The sequence below is a fragment of the Perca fluviatilis genome, chromosome 13 (assembly GCF_010015445.1).
Source record: "Perca fluviatilis chromosome 13, GENO_Pfluv_1.0, whole genome shotgun sequence".
Classification (NCBI taxonomy): Eukaryota; Metazoa; Chordata; class Actinopteri; order Perciformes; family Percidae; genus Perca; species Perca fluviatilis.
Window position 1 is genome coordinate 4,695,791 of NC_053124.1, and position 20,110 is coordinate 4,715,900.

The window sequence follows — 20,110 nt, forward strand, 5'->3', positions numbered from 1 at the left end:
GTAATGTTATAACCATCACATATGGGGACTTGTAAAACAACGATCTAACGTTGTTGGTGGGGACCTCATTTGCATGTTATTTACATAATTCCCACAATTTCCATCGTGATTAGTGGGGACTTTGCAACAAATAAAATAAACGTTTAATTTACAGATTTAATCGAAGTACAATGAAAATATGGATAAATTAATTAATTAATTATTAATAAAAAAAATGTATTCAGCTTAGATTAGTTGTTTATATATAATGTAGATATGGAGCATGAAGCTTGAAAAGGTGAGTGATTCAAACCATCACTTTTGCATATCACAAATCTTCACAACATAGCATAACGTGATTGATCTAGTTAAATTTGAGAGAAATATTCAAGAGCTTAAAGTAAATATTAATTGATCTCTCCCTCCTAACTGGTGAAGGCAAATGGCTGCCTACCATAAAGACAACAGGTCTGTTTGACATGCCTGCCTTTTAAAAGAAAGGTTTAACACATAAATACATAAATATTGCATCTTCCTGTTGCTCATTGATTGGACTTTGTTAATCATAAAGTCTTGGAATGTGGTCTATACCTACTCTGTATGAAAAGATAACTTATGATTTGGCACTATAAACAAAAGCAATAAAAAGCTCTCTACTCATGTACAAAAGATTTAAAAAGCTGTGTCTGAATATTTTCCAACCCAAATCAAACAACAAGACAAACCTTTTTAAACTTTTACTTTCCCCTGTTAGAACTATTTCTATTCACATGCAACACCCTAGCATCAGCCAACTACTCAGTCACCTGACACTTAGTACCACTATAACAACACTACCACTTAAGGCTGTAAAGATAACTGCATCACCACAATACTGATGGTGACGTGACACTACTGTGGCTATGACTTCATTACCGGATTTAAAAAAAGTATTAATTATTAATTATTAATAAAAAAAAATGTATTCAGCTTAGATTAGTTGTTTATATATAATGTAGATATGGAGCATGAAGCTTGAAAAGGTGAGTGATTCAAACCATCACTTTTGCATATCACAAATCTGTATATATATATATATGAATTTTTTTGCTGGTGAAAGTTACAGGAGTGCATACTTCATTTATTTTTTATTTAAAATAATGAACTGAATAATCATTTAGTTATCATCATTGCATGTCTTCTATCCTATAGTCAGGAGATTATAAATAAAAAAACTTATTTTTTACTTCAGCTTTGACAGTCAATTAAATAAAAGGGGAATTTATTTTGTGAATTATTTCTAGGCTTAAGTACTTTTGTTATATGCAGGTAATGTTTAATATGACACACATTACTGAAGGAAAAGACAATTCTCTGTTCTCAGCTGAGGTGGACACAATGCTGCAGTGTTTACCATTGTGCTACACTGTCTGCATACATTAGCCTAGCAGCTAGTGTCCTTGTGGTTGAATTTTAGCCTGCATGCATGTTTTTGTAACTTAAAACAGAACAGCTTATATTGGTAGAGAGAGAAACAAGTTAGCAGACTGCCCAGTCACTCTGTTCTCTCTATGCTCAACTCTGCTGCTAGACCATTGTGCTGCTAGAGGGCTATGCTCTAGGCAAACCTTTTTTTTTTATTTACTGACATGGAACGGTCTGTGCAATAGATCAAAGGAGAGTAGAGAAAGCAGCACGCCCGTGTATGACAGCAAAACAATTTGCAGAATTCAACTTTGATGATTTCAGCTTCATTACTGAACAACTCATGGAGTAAACATGAAAATCTCAGCTTCAACTCAAAGAGTAATGAAAAGCTTAAAACATGTTGCCTACTTTTTAAAAAGAAAAAAGGTAACTCTTTATTTGATCAGGTGTGCATAAGACTGACATGACACCCATAATGAACATGAAGGAGTCATTTTGAGTGTTCATGACTGTTGTCATTAAGTGTATTGTGTAAATTATGACACTTTTAATGCAAAGTTAGCATTGACCGAATTACACTTAACAACCAGAAACACTCAAAATGACTCCTTCAAGTTCATGATAGGTGTCATGTCATAATAATGACAGTCATGTCAGTGTTATGCACACCCCTTCAAATAAACTGAAAAACAACTTTTGCACTATTCGCTTACAACTTTTGCACTATTCGCATACAACTTTTGCACTATTCGCATACAACTTTTGCACTATTCGCATACAACTTTCTTTTTGTAAGCAGTTATCCGGTTATAGATGTAGAACTTTATATGCTGCCATTCTCGGTTCTTAAGAACCTCTGGTTCAGCCCCTAAACATTTCTCACAGTCTCTTTTTGCAGGAACAACACAGGACGTAATGAAGTGCTTCATGTGCCTTTCCACCGCCTGCACCTCTTTCTTGTTCCATGGCAATTTTTTCTTCCGGGTAGCTGTACCTTGAAGTGGTCAGGAAAGCAAATGTGTAAATGGATAGATAAGGAGGCGTGCTGGAATTATTACCCTTTTCTGAATGATACATCAATACATATGCCAGCTTCTACAGTAAAAGTAAAGTTATTTGCACCTTTCAATTGAATTACATTGTCAAACATTGATTTGTGCATCCTTCCCCTTGGACTGAAATGACCACTGGGGTAAAGGAAAAGAAGGATAGGATTTGAAGTATTCCCTAAAAGCCATGAATATTTATTTATTTATTTATTTATAACAGTTATTTGTACTAGTAATTAAAAGAATATTTCAATTGTTAAATGTGATCACTGTTGTCAGCTCACTTTTTATTATTTATGAAATTACTCTCCGGCTACTTTTACAGCAACTACAGCATTTGGCCATTTCTAGTTACTTTACACTGATAATACATAGTCAAAAAGAAGCAGACACAACCTTTACTTAAATACAAAAGAGAAATGTGTAAAGAGTTTACCTTTGGATGAAGGCTTCATAGCCAAGACTCTTGAAGGCATCTCATCATCTGATGTTGGTGGCTTACGTCTTTTGGATGACGATGGCCTTTCATTTCCCTTGGTAGAAGGAAGTGTCCCCTCTGCTGATGGTTGTAAAAAAATATTAAAATTTAAAATACTATATACTTAACATGTACTGTAGAATGCTGACAACATACAATCGATATGAGCATTGGTTGCAACTGTGTAAAAATAAGGTGCGAATTACTCCTAGGACTGTAGTTATCCTACATCCTACTATGTCCAAAGAATACTTACTATGCATCTATCGACTCATTAAACTGCTCGATTCTTTTTGAACACACAGGACAGGTGGGTGGTATAGGGGCTAGTCATTACTTAAGTTCAATTTGCAGAACAGTTACTGTAACTAGTTCCTCTTTAAGCACCTAGTAGACTCTAGCAACAAGCAAGTAACAACTACAAATGGGTTTCTGAGCATTGTGATATGGAGATATATGCACAGACAGCAGATCAATTTAGAGCTGCTGGGGCCAGCAACAGTTCTGCGGCAAAGTGTTCAAATTATAACGTTATTGGTGGAAACATATCCAAGGGAAATGGCACCAAACAAAGCATGCCCAGATTTCAATACCTAGATGAATTATTTTGCCCAGAAACTGAGGAGAAATATCTGGTTTAATAGCGTACCCAGTTACTGTTAATTTAGGCTTAACAGGGTAACTAATGCTTTTCAAAGGAAAAAGCATAAATTTACAATTTTTCAGTAACATTACAAACAGATGTAAGGTGGTCAGGGAAGTTCAGTATGGTTTTGTTTTATGTTTCCATGTGGCTGCTGTTACTGCAACTTCAGCATGTGGCCATTTGTAGTTCAACACTGAGAATACATATTCAAACAAGAAGCAGACACAATCATTACTGAAATACAAAAGAGTAATGTGTAAAGAGTAGGGCCGGGACTCGATTAAAAAAATTTATTAATTACAGGCTTTGTAATTAATTAATCGAAATTAATCGCATTTTAATTGCATAAATATTTGACCTGAGAACAGTGAGAAGTAATTTTTTTCACATGGATTTTTAGTATACCATTGAATGACTGAATACATAAGCTTAAGCAACAAAATATTGTTTATTTTTGTTCAACCAAGTCCAGCAGACCAGTGCAATTTTTGCCATTAAGTGTAGCAATAGCATATTTAGAAATATAGTACATTTCAAAAATTCAGGTAGCCTATAGGTAGGTAGACCTTCTTTAGTAAAACACAATACTTTCAAGTCCATTCAGACTTAGTTACCCTGGTCCTTAAACCAGTCATCTGGTGGAGTGTAGGTTGGGTGTGGATCCTTGTACTCGGAGTCGGGCTAACGTCCACTCTAGCTGCTAAATGGCTCGATTTGCTGCGGTGAAATGCGAATTCCTTGTTGCATAGCTTGCACACAACCATGCTCTAATCAACGCTTCCATCCGTTCGTTTTTTATAACAAAATGTCCCATCCGCGGGGCCAACCAAAACGGTCTCGTCAGCTTCTTCGTTCATGTTCACTGTGGTTTGTTGTTGTCTGAAGTCATGAACGCTAGTTGGTGCTCCAGTATAATCGGTCCGCCGAAACTCATCCAGTGAGAAATGTTCCGCGGTGCAAAAATAAGTGTGATTACATTTTTTTTTGTGTAATTAACGCATTAAAGTCTGTAATTAATTAATCTTAATTAACGCGTTAAAGTCCCGGCCCTAGTAAAGAGTTTACCTTTGGATGAAGGCATCTCATCATCTGATGGTTGTGGCTTGCGTCTTCTGGATGATGGTCTTTCATTTCCCTTGGTAGGAGGAAGTGTCCCCTCTGCTGATGGTTGTATGAAAAATAATTCAAATTTAACATTTTCAGAAAGATATATTCTTAATATGTACTGTAGAATGCTGACAATACACAACTGATGTGTGCATGTGTCGCACTAATGGTTTTCAATTATAATTAGTGCATACAAGTGCATTAAACCATGCACCAAGGGCATCAGAAGTACATATTACTAATGAAGTTTTTTTGAATGTTAATTTTATTTTTTATTGATCCCTGATATAGATGACCATGATACAAATTCAACTTTGATCCTTTATTTGCTTCTCCTATCATTGTTAGGGATTGATAAAAAATGATTTGGTGGGGGGCGCTAACTTTTATCAGCTTCTAAAGGGGGATGTGACAGAAAGTTTGAGAATCACTGGTTTATTACAATAGAGGCAAACTAGTATCTCTACAGTAATTTACTGACAATACATACCATCAACACTTAAACAGTTCTCCTCTTGTATGCTCTGTCTTCCTCATCACTGTCCAGAACTTTTTCTGTGGTCATATAAAGCACAGCTTACCAATGTGACCAAATCATCAGGTTAACACAGAAAAACAAACTAAAAGGTCTAATTAAAATAACATACCATCTGGTTCTATCGCAATTTCATCCAAGTTCTTGCCATGAAACTCAGCTAATTTTCCTTGCTCGAGTGCCATTAAAACCTTGCTGATCTTGGCGAGTTGGAGGGTCTTCTCAGGGAGTCGATAGAACTCGCGATGGATTCTTATGTCATGTCCAAGATAGTTGGCCAGCTGGTCCATCTCTGTGTCTGTCATGTTCAGCACTGTTGATAGGGTTGCGGCATGCTTTCGCAGTCTGGTAGATGTCAGTGACTTTGGACACTTTGCACCACACTCCTTTGCAAAGCCACGAAGGCTGTCTGAACCTCGGAAATGTGTCATAGCTTCTGGTCTTGCAAACATATAACCATTCTCTTTAAGAACCCCACAAGCCTCTCTCTGCTTAACAAGGAGTTCTAATGCAGACAGCATATTTGGGGTCAGAAGAATTGGAACTGGGCGACCACGTTTTCCCCTGATGACAATCCTTGAGAAGTGTCTGCAGAGGTTTTTTTCCACTTCGGAGAGTGCCCAGTCCACATCCTCATGTGGATCAGAAGAGTCTCTTGATGAAAATGCAGATAAAGGCATGCTTGCCACCTCTCCTTCCCTGCGGCGGTTAAAGAGAATGATCTGGGCCAGACACACCTTTGCCAGCTCCTTCCAGGCTGTTGAAGAGGGGGTTTCAGAGAGGGATTTGTAACACTTATCTTGTACTTGACTGAGATAGCCATGCATTTTTTGGACATCTTCAGTAAAAGGCATGAGAGTAGGCACATTCCACTTTGCTTCCCTGATGTTCCTTAAAGCTGTAGCTGAGATCATCTCATTCCACTTTTCCTGATGGACCTCTTGAAACTCACTGGCATTCTTCACAAGCTCTTTGTTGTTTGAGATTAAACCCCAAGCTTTTAATAGTTTGCTTGCTTTAAGTATTCCCAAGTTTATTTGCTAGCGATGGAATCAAAAACTTGTTTGCTTCACTATCATACCCACATGTAAACTTGACAGCTTTGACAGTCTCAATGTACTTCTTTGGATTTATGACATCTTCCATTCTTTTTAAGGTGGTAACTCTCCTAGCACCGTTAACCAGCCTTCCCATTTCTCGCATCTTCTCTCGCACATACTGTTGATTCTTGGCTGATATGCCACCTTTGTTTAACAAGTGCTGCCCAATTTCAATGATGACATGGTCATTTTTTATTATATCAGTGATTGGGTCAGAACTCATGACACTGATTACTTTCCACAATTGTTTACTAATGTGTGAAGGCACAGGTCCTGCGTATGTGCACATAGACTGAACACGGTTCTTTCCTGGTTTGGGGGCGACTGATCCAGGTCTAAGTCTACAACTACGCATATGTTGCCACAGGATCTTTCTTGTAAAAAGTCCTTGACAGTATGCACAGTGTATGAAGTCTTTTCCCTGGGCTTCTTTAGGTGGTCTTTTAAATGGTACAAGTTCCCCCTTTCCTGACTCCATAACAGCAGCATTGTGAGCAAAGTTTCCTTTGTTGCGAATATAATCTAGTTGTTTTTTTCTCTCCTTGGAAGCCTTTGGAAAGCTTAGAGCTTTAGCCACATCAGGTTTGTTTTCATGTGCACTTTCTAGATGCCTTGCCATCTTAGCATAAGGCTTAGAGCAATACAAACAATAATGTCTCTTGTCGTACACTCTTTTCCCACCTTTGTTATGGCAGGAACTAACAACTACTCTGTCATTTATGTTCTGACTAGAACAGGGTTCTTCTTCTGCTCCAGTGGCTTCAGATGTAAGGATATTACTGTCAAAGGTCATGGCATCTGGTGTTGTGGTGTCACAGACAGGGGGACTCAATGAGCGAGAGATGTCACGTGTATAATCAAGACTCTTTTTGATCCTGCGGTTTGGGTGAAGGCTAGCATCACTGTCAGTGTCACTATCACTAGTGGTATCCGGAATGTAATCATCTGCACTCTCTGATATGGATTCATCAATCATCAAATCTTCAACGTCTGTATTTTTCATCTAAAATAAAAAATTAAGTAATCAGAAATATGTAGAATAGCAACAACTAGTTAATTGATGAGTACATAGAAATAACTAACAATTTTAAAGTGCTCATATTATGCTTTTTGGCTTTTTCCCTTTTATTTATTGTTATATATATTTTTGTGCACATTATAGGTTTCCAAAGTGAAAAAGCCAAAAGTCCCCCCCCCCCAAAGGGACTTACCATCTCCAACAGAAAACACTGTTCTAAACAGCTCTATTGTAGTCCAGCCTTTACTTCAGTGACAAAGAAGCGTCACTTTGTAACAGGTTATAATGCTCGCCTAGCTGCTAGCGTGGCCCACCCTCATACTCTGCTTCTGACTGGCTAGTAGTGCTTACCTAGGTACTGCACATGTGCGACTCCCTACAAAGAAGGAACAGAAGCGCAATGCCTCACTCTGTAGCTAAAATGGAGAGCTCAACACAGGGTGAAAAGATGAATAAATATAGGGTTTTGTGAAAATTTAGAAACATATACCTATTCTGGTACAACCTCTAAAAACAATTATTAACCTAAAAATTAGCATAATATGAACACTTTAATAATTAATTAATCGTCACTTTTCAGTTCAGACATTAGAAGTGATGAATGTACCTGTTCATGAGTGTCGTCTTCAATCTGATTGCCTGACAGGGGTAAAGGATTGGACTTGAACTTTAGGTTCTGACTAGAACAGGGTTCTTCTTCTCCTCCAGTGGCTTCAGATGTAAGGATATTACTGTCAAAGGTTATGTTGTCTGGCATTTTGATGTCACAGACAGGGGAACTCAATGAGCGAGAGATGTCACGTGTATAATCAAGACTCCTTTGGATACTTCGGTTTGAGTGAAGGCTAGCATCACTGTCAGTGTCACTATCACTAGTGGTATCCGGAATGTAATCATCTGCACTCTCTGATATGGATTCATCAATCAGCAAATCTTCAAGATGTGTGTCTTTCATCTAAAATACGGTAATCAGAAATTTGTTAAATAATGAGTACATATAAATAAGTAAGAGTTAAACTGTTGAGAGTACTAATTCATACTAGAGCACATTACATTACACTTCCTTCCTCTTCGTAGCTACTTAAGACATCAACAATACCAAAACCTGACATAAAGAGACTGTAGATTGAAATCTGAAGTGATGAACATGAATGTACCTTTTGATGAGTTTTGTGTTGATCAGTAACATCAACCTGATTGGCTGACAGGGGCGAAGGTTTGGACCTGTCCGCTGCAGTGCTGTCAGTTGTAATGCTGGTCGTCTGTAAAAACATATTATATGGTGACAGCATTTTAGAATATGAAAATAGAGAAAAATAAATAATCAATTTGACCTAAGAATGCATAATATAAACAATCACACAACTCGAACACACCAGGCTTTGTGGGGACATTTTACACACAATGTATGAGTTTCTTATGAGACCAGTTCGGGCCAAAATGTTTCACACAGTTTCTATTCAGAAACTGACCAAATGAGTGTTGTGGGGACATCGTCAGTGTCCAGAAAACAATGATGATTAACCATGAAAAAGACCCTTGTGAAGGTTAAAATGTGCCATAAGTAGTCTACCATACTTCCACAAACCTTCTAGATGTATTAAAGTAAACTGTTGAGTGTACTATTTCATACTAGAGCACATTACATTACACTTCCTTCCTCTTCTTAGCTACTTAAAACATCAACAATATCAAAACCTGACATAAAGAGACTGTAGAATGAAATCTGAAGTGATGAACATGAATGTACCTGTTGGTGAGTTTTGTGTTGACCAGTGACGTCAATCTGATTGGCTGACAGGGGCGAAGGTTTGGACCTGTCCGCTGCAATGCTGTCAGTTGTAATGCTGGTCGTCTGTGAAAACATTTTATGGTGACAGCATTTTAGAATATGAAAATAGAGAAAAATAAATAATCAATTTCAACTAAACACTGCATAATATAAGCAATATGGACCTCTGGTTCAGACACAATTTTTCAGATGAGATGCATGCAAATATATACCAGGCTTGTGAGAAATCAATCAAATTCAAAGTAATGTATTTCTTTCTGGCCAGGCAAGCCGTGTCTATTATCACACAACTCAAACCAAACAGGCTTTGTGGAGACATTTTACACACAATGTAACAGTTCCTTATGGGGACCAGTTTGGTCCAAAATGCTTCACACACAGTTTCTATTCAGAAACTGACCAAAGGTGTGCTGTGGGGACGTCGTCAGTGTGCAGAAAACACTGATGATTAACCATGAAAAAGACCCTCGTGAAGGTTAAAATCTGCCATAAGTAGTCTACCGTGCTTCCACAAACCTTCTAGATGTATTAAAGTAAACTGTTGAGTGTACTATTTCATACTAGAGCACATTACATTACACTTCCTTCCTCTTCTTAGCTACTTAAGACATCAAATATACCAAAACCTGACATGAAGAGACTGTAGAATGAAATCTGAAGTGATGAACATGAATGTACCTTTTGATGAGTTTTGTGTTGACCAGCGACATCAATCTCATTGGCTGGCAGGGGCGAAGGTTTGGACCTGTCCGCTGCAGTGCTGTCAGTTGTAATGCTGGTCGTCTGTGAAAACATTTTATGGTGACAGCGTTTTTTAATATGAAAATAGAGAAAAATAAATAATCAATTTCAACTAAACACTGCATAATATAAGCAATATGGACCTCTGGTTCAGACAGAATCTTTCAGATGAGATGCATGTAAATATATACCAGGCTTGTGAGAAATCAATCAAATTCAAAGTAATGTATTTCTTTCTGGCCAGGCAAGCCGTGTCTATTATCACACAACTTGAACCAAACAGGCTTTGTGGGGACATTTTACACACAATGTAACAGTTCCTTATGGGGACCAGTTTGGTCCAAAATGCTTCACACAGTTTATATTCAGAAACTGACCAAAGGTGTGCTGTGGGGACGTCGTCAGTGTGCAGAAAACACTGGTAATTAACCATGAAAAAGACCCTTGTGACGGTTAAGATCTGCCATAAGTAGTCTACCGTACTTCCACAAACCTTCCAGATGTATTAAAGTAGACTGTTGAGTGTACTAATTCATACTAGAGCACATTACATTACACTTCCTTCCTCTTCTTAGGTACTTAAGACATCAAAACTACCAAAACCTGACATAAAGAGACTGTAGATTGAAATCTGAAGTGATGAACATGAATGTACCTTTTGATGAGTTTTGTGTTGACCAGCGACATCAATCTCATTGGCTGACAGGGGCGAAGGTTTGGACCTGTCCGCTGCAGTGCTGTCAGTTGTAATGCTGGTCGTCTGTAAAAACATATTATATGGTGACAGCATTTTAGAATATGAAAATAGAGAAAAATTAATAATCAATTTGACCTAAGAATGCATAATATAAGCAATCACACAACTCAAACACACCAGGCTTTGTGGGGACATTTTACACACAATGTATGAGTTTCTTATGAGACCAGTTCGGGCCAAAACGTTTCACACAGTTTCTATTCAGAAACTGACCAAATGTGTGTTGTGGGGACATCGTCAGTGTCCAGAAAACACTGATGATTAACCATGAAAAAGACCCTCGTGAAGGTTAAAATCTGCCATAAGTAGTCTACCGTGCTTCCACAAACCTTCTTGATGTATTAAAGTAAACTGTTGAGTGTACTATTTCATACTAGAGCACATTACATTACACTTCCTTCCTCTTCTTAGCTACTTAAGACATCAAATATACCAAAACCTGACATGAAGAGACTGTAGAATGAAATCTGAAGTGATGAACATGAATGTACCTGTTGGTGAGTTTTGTGTTGACCAGTGACGTCAATCTGATTGGCTGACAGGGGCAAAGGTTTGGACCTGTCCGCTGCAATGCTGTCAGTTGTAATGCTGGTCGTCTGTGAAAACATTTTATGGTGACAGCGTTTTTGAATATGAAAATAGAGAAAAATAAATAATCAATTTCAACTAAACACTGCATAATATAAGCAATATGGACCTCTGGTTCAGACAGAATCTTTCAGATGAGATGCATGTAAATATATACCAGGCTTGTGAGAAATCAATCAAATTCAAAGTAATGTATTTCTTTCTGGCCAGGCAAGCCGTGTCTATTATCACACAACTTGAACCAAACAGGCTTTGTGGGGACATTTTACACACAATGTAACAGTTCCTTATGGGGACCAGTTTGGTCCAAAAAGTTTCACACAGTTTCTATTCAGAAACTGACCAAATGTGTGTTGTGGGGATGTCGTCAGTGTCCAGTAAACACTGATGATTAACCAAGAAAAAAAACCTTAGCTGATTAGGACAACAAAAATACCAAAACCTGAGCATAAAGAGACTGTAGAATGAAATCTCAAGTAATGAACATGAATGCACAAATCCAACATTATCACTAACAAATAACAGTGCAGGAATTCGGGTTAAAAAGATCTGATTTGCCTGCAGTTTCAACCTACCCTTACATTGATATCTTCTAAAAGATTCATATCCTAATCGATTCAAGAGATTTTTATACATTCTGCAACACCACGGGCCATTGAGTACACTGTGTGATGTGTGTGCAACATACTTGTGTTCTCCATGGGCAGTCTTCACCCCCATAGTCATATGTAATTTCCTCTCCTTCTTTAATGTTGTTGAGAGCAAATAAGCAAAGGTGGGGTTTTCCGTTAACTTCAATTTTCTTCATCCTACAGTTTGGATATCTGTGCTCATCATTGACAAGTCGTCCAAATGACCTGTCTTCTCTCGAAGCATCAATACTTAAAATGGAAACATGAGAAAGAAGGAAATACAAACATTACAAAATCAGTGCCTCACTTAGAGAATATAATATAGGTACAAGTTGAAAACTTACCACCATGTTTTCTCTTTCCACTTAAAGACAAACATAAAAGCGGCACATGACGGGTGGTAAAGTTTTCGTCTTCCCTGGGATTCTGTGTCATTTATAATATCTCCCCTGTACTCTACAACAAAATCTCCTTTGCAAATAGAGGTCTTTGCAAATACACCACGTCCTGTAAAAGACAACAAAAGCATTTTCAACAGAGCAGGAAAACCTTCACATTCTTTAATATGAGTCTAGACCTTAAAGGAACACAGCGACTTATTGGGACTTTGTCTTATTCCCCCATAGTTAGATAAAACCATACCCTTCTCATCTCCGTGCGCGTTTTAACCGGCTCCATCTAGCCTAGCTTAGCACAGATCCTGGAGGTAACCGGCTCCATCTAGCCTACTGCTCCCAATAACTGAGAAAATAACGCCAACATTTTCCTATTTACATGTTGTGATTTGTGTAGTCACAGTGGGCTAGATTTATCAAGCCGTTTGCACCTGTTTCCAGGTGCTAAATCGTCACAAAGACAGACGTAACCGATGCAGGCTATTTACAAACAGGGCGCACTTGAGTAAAATCGCAGATTGTCTGCCACATGAGCGAGAAGAGACAAGTTGCGCTTTCAGTATGCGTTCTTGGGAGGGTCATGGGGGAGGTGGGAGTTCCACCCAAAAAGGTGGGAGGATAAGCGCAAAGTGCGCCTAATTATATATCCCGTGGTATTTACAAAGACTGTCAGTAAGAGCGCGCCTCTATTCTGCGGGGGAAATTCTCCGCCTCTTAAAAGCAGGTCTAAACCAGCCGCAACCGAGTTTCCTCGTAGACCTTTATGCTGCTGGTGAAATGGCAACAGTAATTTGAGCAAGACGAAGACATAGGCTAACCCTAAACTCACGAGGTTGACAATACTTCGAACGTCAACAAGAACTGACGTCACCCAACATTGCTTAGAGCACCTTTAATTTGAGATAATCAATTTACCTTGACATTCTGTATTAGATGATAGATTGTATACATAATTATTATCTGATAAATCACATCAGACAACATCTTACCTTTAACTTCGTTGATGTACTTCACCTCTAATTTGCATGTCTTGTCAGACTTCGAAAGAACATAGTGAGTGGCATCCTTAAGGGGACTGATCCGTGGTGCCATTTTATACTGCAGGAAAATGTTTAAAATTGCATTAAATTAAGTTTGAGTAACTCTGTGAATGCTCATTCAACAGCATTCACAGTATTGTTCTTTTCTTTATTATTCTTATTCTTTTTATTCTTATTCCGCTTCAGTACTCAAGAAAATGGCGTTCAGAAATCATAGGCTCATGTTTATAAAAGTTTGTCAGTGTCATAGCTCAATATTTAAATGGTTTCAGCAATGTGGATAAGGTTGTTATAATTGGATGGGCTTCACACACGGTTTCTACTCAGACACTGACAAATGGTGTGCTGTGGGGACATTGTCAGTGTGAAGGAAACACTGATGATTAACTAAGAAAAAGCCCTTTAGCTGATTAAGACAACAAAAATACCAAAACCTGACATAAAGAGACTGTAGAAATCTGATGTTATGAACATGAATGCACAAATCCAATCTGATCACTAACAAATAACAGTGCAGGAACTCAGTTTAAAAATATCTGATTTGCCTGCAGTTTAAACATAGCCTTAGATTGATATCTTCTAACACAGACCTGCCAACCTGTACGCATTTTGCGTAGTAGATACGCATTTTGACATCAAAATACGGTGATACGATTTGTCACTTTAAACTACGCAAAAATCAGGTGACTGCTTTGAGTTCACTCGTTGACGTGCAGTAGCCGTCTCAGTCTAACTCTTGATGATAGTAGGCAGCAAAACGTATGGCTAAAACAGCGTAGCAGCCACGAGCATGCTGAAGAAGAGTTTGACCAATCACAGCGTTGGGTTCCTTCCTCTAATGTCAAGCGGGGATATCGGCTACTGATAGTGTTATTCATTCCTCCCTCATTCCCGTTTAGTTTGGTTGGTTTCCCCCATATATCTATGGGTTTCTCCAAGGGAGGACTGTGCTTGCAGAGGTAAACTGATTTGATGTAGAAAGGTGAAATTGTGAAATGAATTAATATACGTAGCCTACCTGTCAACTTTGGAGAATTATTATATATTTATTAGGGCCGGGACTTTAACGCGTTAATTAAGATTAATTAATTACAGACTTTAATGCGTTAATTAATTACACAAAAAAATTATTTTTTTACGCATTTTAATCACACTTATTTTTGCACCGCGGAACATTTCTCACTGGATGAGTTTCGGCGGACCGATTATACTGGAGCACCAACTAGCGTTCATGACTTCAGACAACAACAAACCACAGTGAACATGAACGAAGAAGCTGACGAGACCGTTTTGGTTGACCCCGCGGATGGGACATTTTGTTATAAAAAACGAACGGATGGAAGCGTTGATTAGAGCATGGTTGTGTGCAAGCTATGCAACAAGGAATTCGCATTTCACCGCAGCAAATCGAGCCATTTAGCAGCTAGCGCGGACGTTAGCCCGACTCCGAGTACAAGGATCCACACCCAACCTACACTCCACCAGATGACTGGTTTAAGGACCAGGGTAACTAAGTCTGAATGGACTTGAAAGTATTGTGTTTTACTAAAGAAGGTCTACCTACCTATAGGCTACCTGAATTTTTGAAATGTACTATATTTCTATATATGCTATTGCTACACTTAATGGCAAAAATTGCACTGGTCTGCTGGACTTGGTTGAACAAAAATAAACAATATTTTGTTGCTTAAGCTTATGTATTCAGTCATTCAATGGTGTACTAAAAAACCATGTGAAAAAAATTACTTCTCACTGTTCTCAGGTCAAATATTTATGCAATTAAAATGCAATTAATTTCGATTAATTAATTACAAAGCCTGTAATTAATTAGATTATTTTTTTTAATCGAGTCCCGGCCCTAATATTTATATTATTATCATTATTATTAATAAAGCCTTGCATTTATAAAGTCTTGGATTTCGTCACATAGGTCTTATATATGTTTTGCAGCAGCTTTACATAAATATTTTTTCCTACTACTATGGGCCAACAGTTAACATAGAAACGATTAGACATACATTTAAATGCCCTCTGTAAAAGGTGCCCTGCTGGTAGGTTTTACAACTTGACCTACTTTCACTTAACTACGGAGCAGTAAAGTCCATCAGATGTCTGATCTGCGTAGCGACAGTACAGTGGAACGTTCTCCTTCAACAGAGCGACAGTAATAACCTAACATACCATCATTACTGAGTTTAACTTACATTCACGGTTATGTTTGCACTGAATAACGCATTCAATAAACAGAAACATAACTCTTGCAGCGCACATGAACAGATGCGCAATATTAGCTCACACATAAAATAGCACCCTCGTAAATTAGCCTACTGTTGCTAACGTACATTCATAAATCCTGCATAACATCGTCCCGTACCTACAGGACCTCAGACTGACTTATTGATGCACAGAGTAGTGTCGACAAACTTAGTCCAACGAGGGGAGAAAGGAAAGTGTGATAGCGCTCCACGTTAACGCTTCTTTCTCTCTCACTCGAGACCACTGTGTCCAACGTTACTAGAAGGTAGAGCGAGCTACAACCGACAGGGAGAGAGAGAGAATGTATCACTACAGCCAATCAGCTCAAAGCGTCAGCGTTACTAGAAGGTAGAGCGAGCTACAACCGACAGGGAGAGAGAGAGAATGTATCACTACAGCCAATCTTGTCTTTGTGTCTTTGCTAGTTTAAGACAGACGCACTTGTCAATTTCCCATCCAGCGCCCGCGACTAGGATTAGTGATGATAGCGTCCATCGGCACAACCCTAGAGCGGAGGATGTGCGGAATGTGTCGGTGTCTGTCGGACCTTGGCTGGCCGCTCGGCGCTAACAGGCTAACGGCTTATTAGCAAGCCAAACACCGAGCGGTAACCTCTGCAAAGATTGGCTCTGTGAGCGCATCAATCTGCTCAGTGTGCGAAACAAACAGCGCCAGCAGCCGCCGGACTCTTAACATCTGTTGATCCGTGCAGGACTTCACTGTGAGCGGACTGTTTAGAGACGATGTGACCGGCAGCTAACGTTAGCGGTTATCTGCTACTGTAGCAGAGCTGCAAGGAAACGCTGAACTGAGCGGTGTGTTTTCAGTGTTAAAGGGAAATTTCACCGCTGGAAAGCTGAATATATCTTTAAAATTGGGTCACTTATGTAGTAGAAATGTGAAAAAAAATTGAAATTGGTGCCTTCTAGGCCAAGATAAGACAGAAAATGTGTTTTTGGCTCATATGGATGAAAGACACCAAATCCCAGAATGCACTTGCTTTGCTGCTGTATGAGGCCACTCCCAAGCTACGCCTACCCTTTACAGACAGACAGTGAGACGATCAACTCAACAAGTGCGTTTTATTGTCATTTCAACCATATACACAAAAAACTTTTCACCGTGGCTCAAGTGGTGTTACACATTTAAAACAAGCTGTTTTTGGCCACAGCTGATACATTATCCGGACTTCTTTCAGCGGATTGATTGATAGCTCCAGAGTGAACAGAACTGTGCCCATGGCAACGCTCTGCTATGCATGGCAACCAACCCGGTCTCACGCCAGGTCGTCTAATAGTCACGTTATTTTGATTCATAAATTTGTGTACAGGTTACAATTATGACGTTTTGTTCGTGTATATGCAACGACTTTTGAACTTGTACAGGTCACGCTTTTCGAACCTGCTCTGGGGGACGCGACAACGGGGAAATGAGGCGCCACACGCCGGCCAAAACAACGGGACGGGCCGCCACTCGCGACCCGCGCAGGGGCACACTACAACGGGGAAATGAAACGCGACACGGCGACCAAAACAACGGAACGGGCCGCGAGCCGCCACTCGCGGGGCCGCCACTCGCGGGCTGCCACTTGCGGGACACGATCCCCAGCCGCAGGGGCACACAACAACGTGGAAATGAAATGCCACAATAACGAGACGGTTGGGGTTGAATGCACATAATTGTTGTTCTAAAATTTCCAAGACTGTATGGCTGCAGCCTGGAGCGTCCCAAATCATGCCGTCCCGTCTACTTTTAAAAATAAAAGCTCGCGTCCCAAAATTTTCGTCGGGATGAACAGTTTCTGCTCCGGCTGAGAAGCTAAGCGATTCAAGATGGCTGACACTCGTTTTTTTCCTCGGCAATCTCCGGAAAAAGCCGACAGTCCAACCCCCTTTGGGCTATGCGGAAGTGGCTCCTAATACACAATGAATACAGGCTGTAGTCTTTTGCCTCTGGGCAAAAAAGCCTCAGATGACGCAAAAATCGTCATTTTGCGTCATCTGAGGCTTTTTTCCAGACCCTCAATACAGAGATCTCCCCTCTCAGGGGGACTTGAGAGAGGAAAGCATGGTCATTCAAAAATACTACCAGGGTTCTACTGATACAAAGCTTAATGCTAATCGGTGAAGTTTCCCTTTAAACACTGCTGCAGGTGTTCATGCACGACTGTTGGTGGTGATTTCCAGAGGTGGAAGACTTACTCACATCATGTATTTTAGTAAAAGTAGATACAGTAGTAGGGCTGGGCGATAAAACGATAACGATCTGTATCGCGATAGACACGTAATCAATATCAATAGAAAATGCGTTCGATAAAACGTTCGATAACTTGTTTTTCTTCTTCGGAAGAAACCAGAAGTTGCGAAGCAAGTTTGGTTGCATGAACAAAGGCACTCACTCTCTGGTAACCTAGCAACGTAGGGAGTGACACTCTTAACAGCCAATCATGTAACAGTATCAAGTTTGGTTGCGCGCCTACATCGCCTTCTCGTGTTGGATTCTACAATAACAGAACCGCGGGTGGAGCAATAAGTTGAAATTGAGTGCCGCGCGGCGAGGAAATTGTTGATAAAACAGGAAAAGTCAGTATGGCAGTTTTGGGGATTTTATAAGTCTGACCGTCGTCCCCACCAACACTACCGCAAACTTGTTTTACCACCTTAGCCGCGCTCACACTTTGGAGCAAAGCCGTATTCGCCAGCAACGTCCAACAACATCTGCAGCTGCTACACCGCACAAGCAGCAGACCACCATGGAGAGGTACTCTGCATCAGCGCCTTACTAAACGCTACAAGCAGCAGACCGCCATGGAGAGGTACTCTGCATCAGCGCCTTACTAAACGCTACAAGCAGCAGACCGCCATGGAGAGGTACTTTGCATCAGCACCTTACTAAACGCTACAAGCAGCAGACCGCCATGGAGAGGTACTTTGCATCAGCACCTTACTAAACACTACAAGCAGCAGACCACCATGGAGAGGTACTCTGCATCAGCACCTTACTAAACACTACAAGCAGCAGACCACCATGGAGAGGTACTTTGCATCAGCACCTTTACTAAACACTACAAGCAGCAGACCACCGTAGAGGTACTCTGCATCAGCACCTTACTAAACACTACAAGCAGCAGACCACCATGGAGAGGTACTTTGCATCAGCACCTTACTAAACACTACAAGCAGCAGACCGCCATGGAGAGGTACTCTGCATCAGCGCCTTACTAAACACTACAAGCAGCAGACCACCATGGAGAGGTACTCTGCATCAGCGCCTTACTAAACGCTACAAGCAGCAGACCGCCATGGAGAGGTACTCTGCATCAGCGCCTTACTAAACGCTACAAGCAGCAGACCACCATGGAGAGGTACTCTGCATCAGCGCCTTACTAAACGCTACAAGCAGCAGACCGCCATGGAGAGGTACTCCTTATTAAGCAGTTCCTACTTATTCTTTCTTCACTGTGATTTTAGACTTATGTTTACATTTTAATTATTTGAGTGGTTTCAATGGTTGTGTTGACATTTCTGCTTTTATAACTGAGGGGATTATAATCAGAGGAAGGTTAAGTTTAAAATAAAAATGTTTAAATTTAATATATTTTTCTCCTGGTCCTTATTTTAAATAGGTCAAAAATTATTTATCAATATCAATACACTTATATCGATAACGCGTTAACAATTTAACGCGTAGCCCGCATACGCCTCCCATACAGTAGTTACAAGTCCTGCATTCAACATCTTGCCTATGTAATAGTACAAAAGTATTATCAAAATATACTTAAAGTACCAAAAGTAAAAGTGCTCATTATGCAGTGTAATATATTTTAATTTATTAGGTTATATTATGATCCAATTAATTGTATTAAATATGACCGATAATTTAAATAAAATGTTTTATTTAATTCAAGTAGCCTACTTGAACATAACTATTTTCTAGGGTTAAAAATGTAGACAGGTTTGACATTTAATGGCACATTTTTTCCGCGTGCGTGCCGCCGTGTTCATGAACCAGAACTTCGACAATAAATCAGTAAGTTGCTACTCAAAAAAGTTTTTCAAAGTTGGCAGGTCTGCTAACATATGCTAATAGCTGGTCTACAGCACAGCAATATAACGTTTATAAATACAATTATTTATTGTCGTGAATACTCACGTTTCCTTTAACAGGTGCTTGCAGCCACTATCCACGTGAGCACATGTCGGTAACGCAGCTCGGACGAGCGAAAACACTGCAACAACAAAGTTGTTTCCGTGAATAAATTTAACTCAGTTAAACCCTCGGAGCGTTCTTTTATCATTATCAATAACTGTTACCTCTTTTTAGCAACGCACTGGTCGGATGTATTCCTCCTTTTGTCTCAATTCCATCAGCATGCTTTGCTTAAGCTAGCTGTTACGTTTCCCTACGTAAAAGGAACATTCAACTTCCTTTGGGATTTCAAATTAAAAGCCCCAAAACGGAAGTTACTGTTTCTTTTGTATTTTTGTGTAAAATAGAGCTGCTATTTGAATCTTCTCCTTTGAAATTTAGTCATTTAAAATTACTTCATTTTTTTTAAGCACCTTTGTCAAAGCCTCAATTTAAATTTAA

At 39.5% G+C, this 20,110-nt stretch overlaps 1 protein-coding gene across 5 annotated transcripts in view; it reads right to left on the minus strand.

Moving 5' to 3' along the window:
* The window catches only part of LOC120571949 (suppressor protein SRP40-like), a 20,045-nt gene extending 122 nt beyond the window's left edge, over positions 1-19,923 (minus strand). Inside the window, exons 1-16 of one of the 5 annotated variants that reach the window (XM_039821110.1) lie at positions 19,834-19,923; positions 19,673-19,748; positions 13,214-13,322; positions 12,174-12,336; positions 11,886-12,078; positions 11,101-11,205; positions 10,508-10,612; positions 9,790-9,894; positions 9,070-9,174; positions 8,477-8,581; positions 7,927-8,274; positions 5,314-7,304; positions 5,157-5,221; positions 4,625-4,720; positions 2,872-2,991; positions 1-2,380 (exon numbers count right to left, since the gene is read on the minus strand). The exon at positions 1-2,380 is cut by the window's left edge and continues 122 nt beyond it. In XM_039821110.1, the coding sequence (XP_039677044.1) occupies positions 6,219-7,304; positions 7,927-8,274; positions 8,477-8,581; positions 9,070-9,174; positions 9,790-9,894; positions 10,508-10,612; positions 11,101-11,205; positions 11,886-12,078; positions 12,174-12,336; positions 13,214-13,316 (2,418 nt within the window). In that variant the 5' untranslated portion in view covers positions 13,317-13,322; positions 19,673-19,748; positions 19,834-19,923 and the 3' untranslated portion in view covers positions 1-2,380; positions 2,872-2,991; positions 4,625-4,720; positions 5,157-5,221; positions 5,314-6,218. Of the gene's footprint in view, positions 2,381-2,871; positions 2,995-4,624; positions 4,721-5,156; positions 5,222-5,313; positions 7,305-7,926; positions 8,275-8,476; positions 8,582-9,069; positions 9,175-9,789; positions 9,895-10,507; positions 10,613-11,100; positions 11,206-11,885; positions 12,079-12,173; positions 12,337-13,213; positions 13,323-19,672; positions 19,749-19,833 lie in introns of all 5 variants that reach the window. The other 4 variants (XM_039821109.1, XM_039821111.1, XM_039821112.1 and 1 more) reach the window with 4 other exon arrangements.
* Between the last annotated feature and the right edge of the window lie 187 nt (positions 19,924-20,110).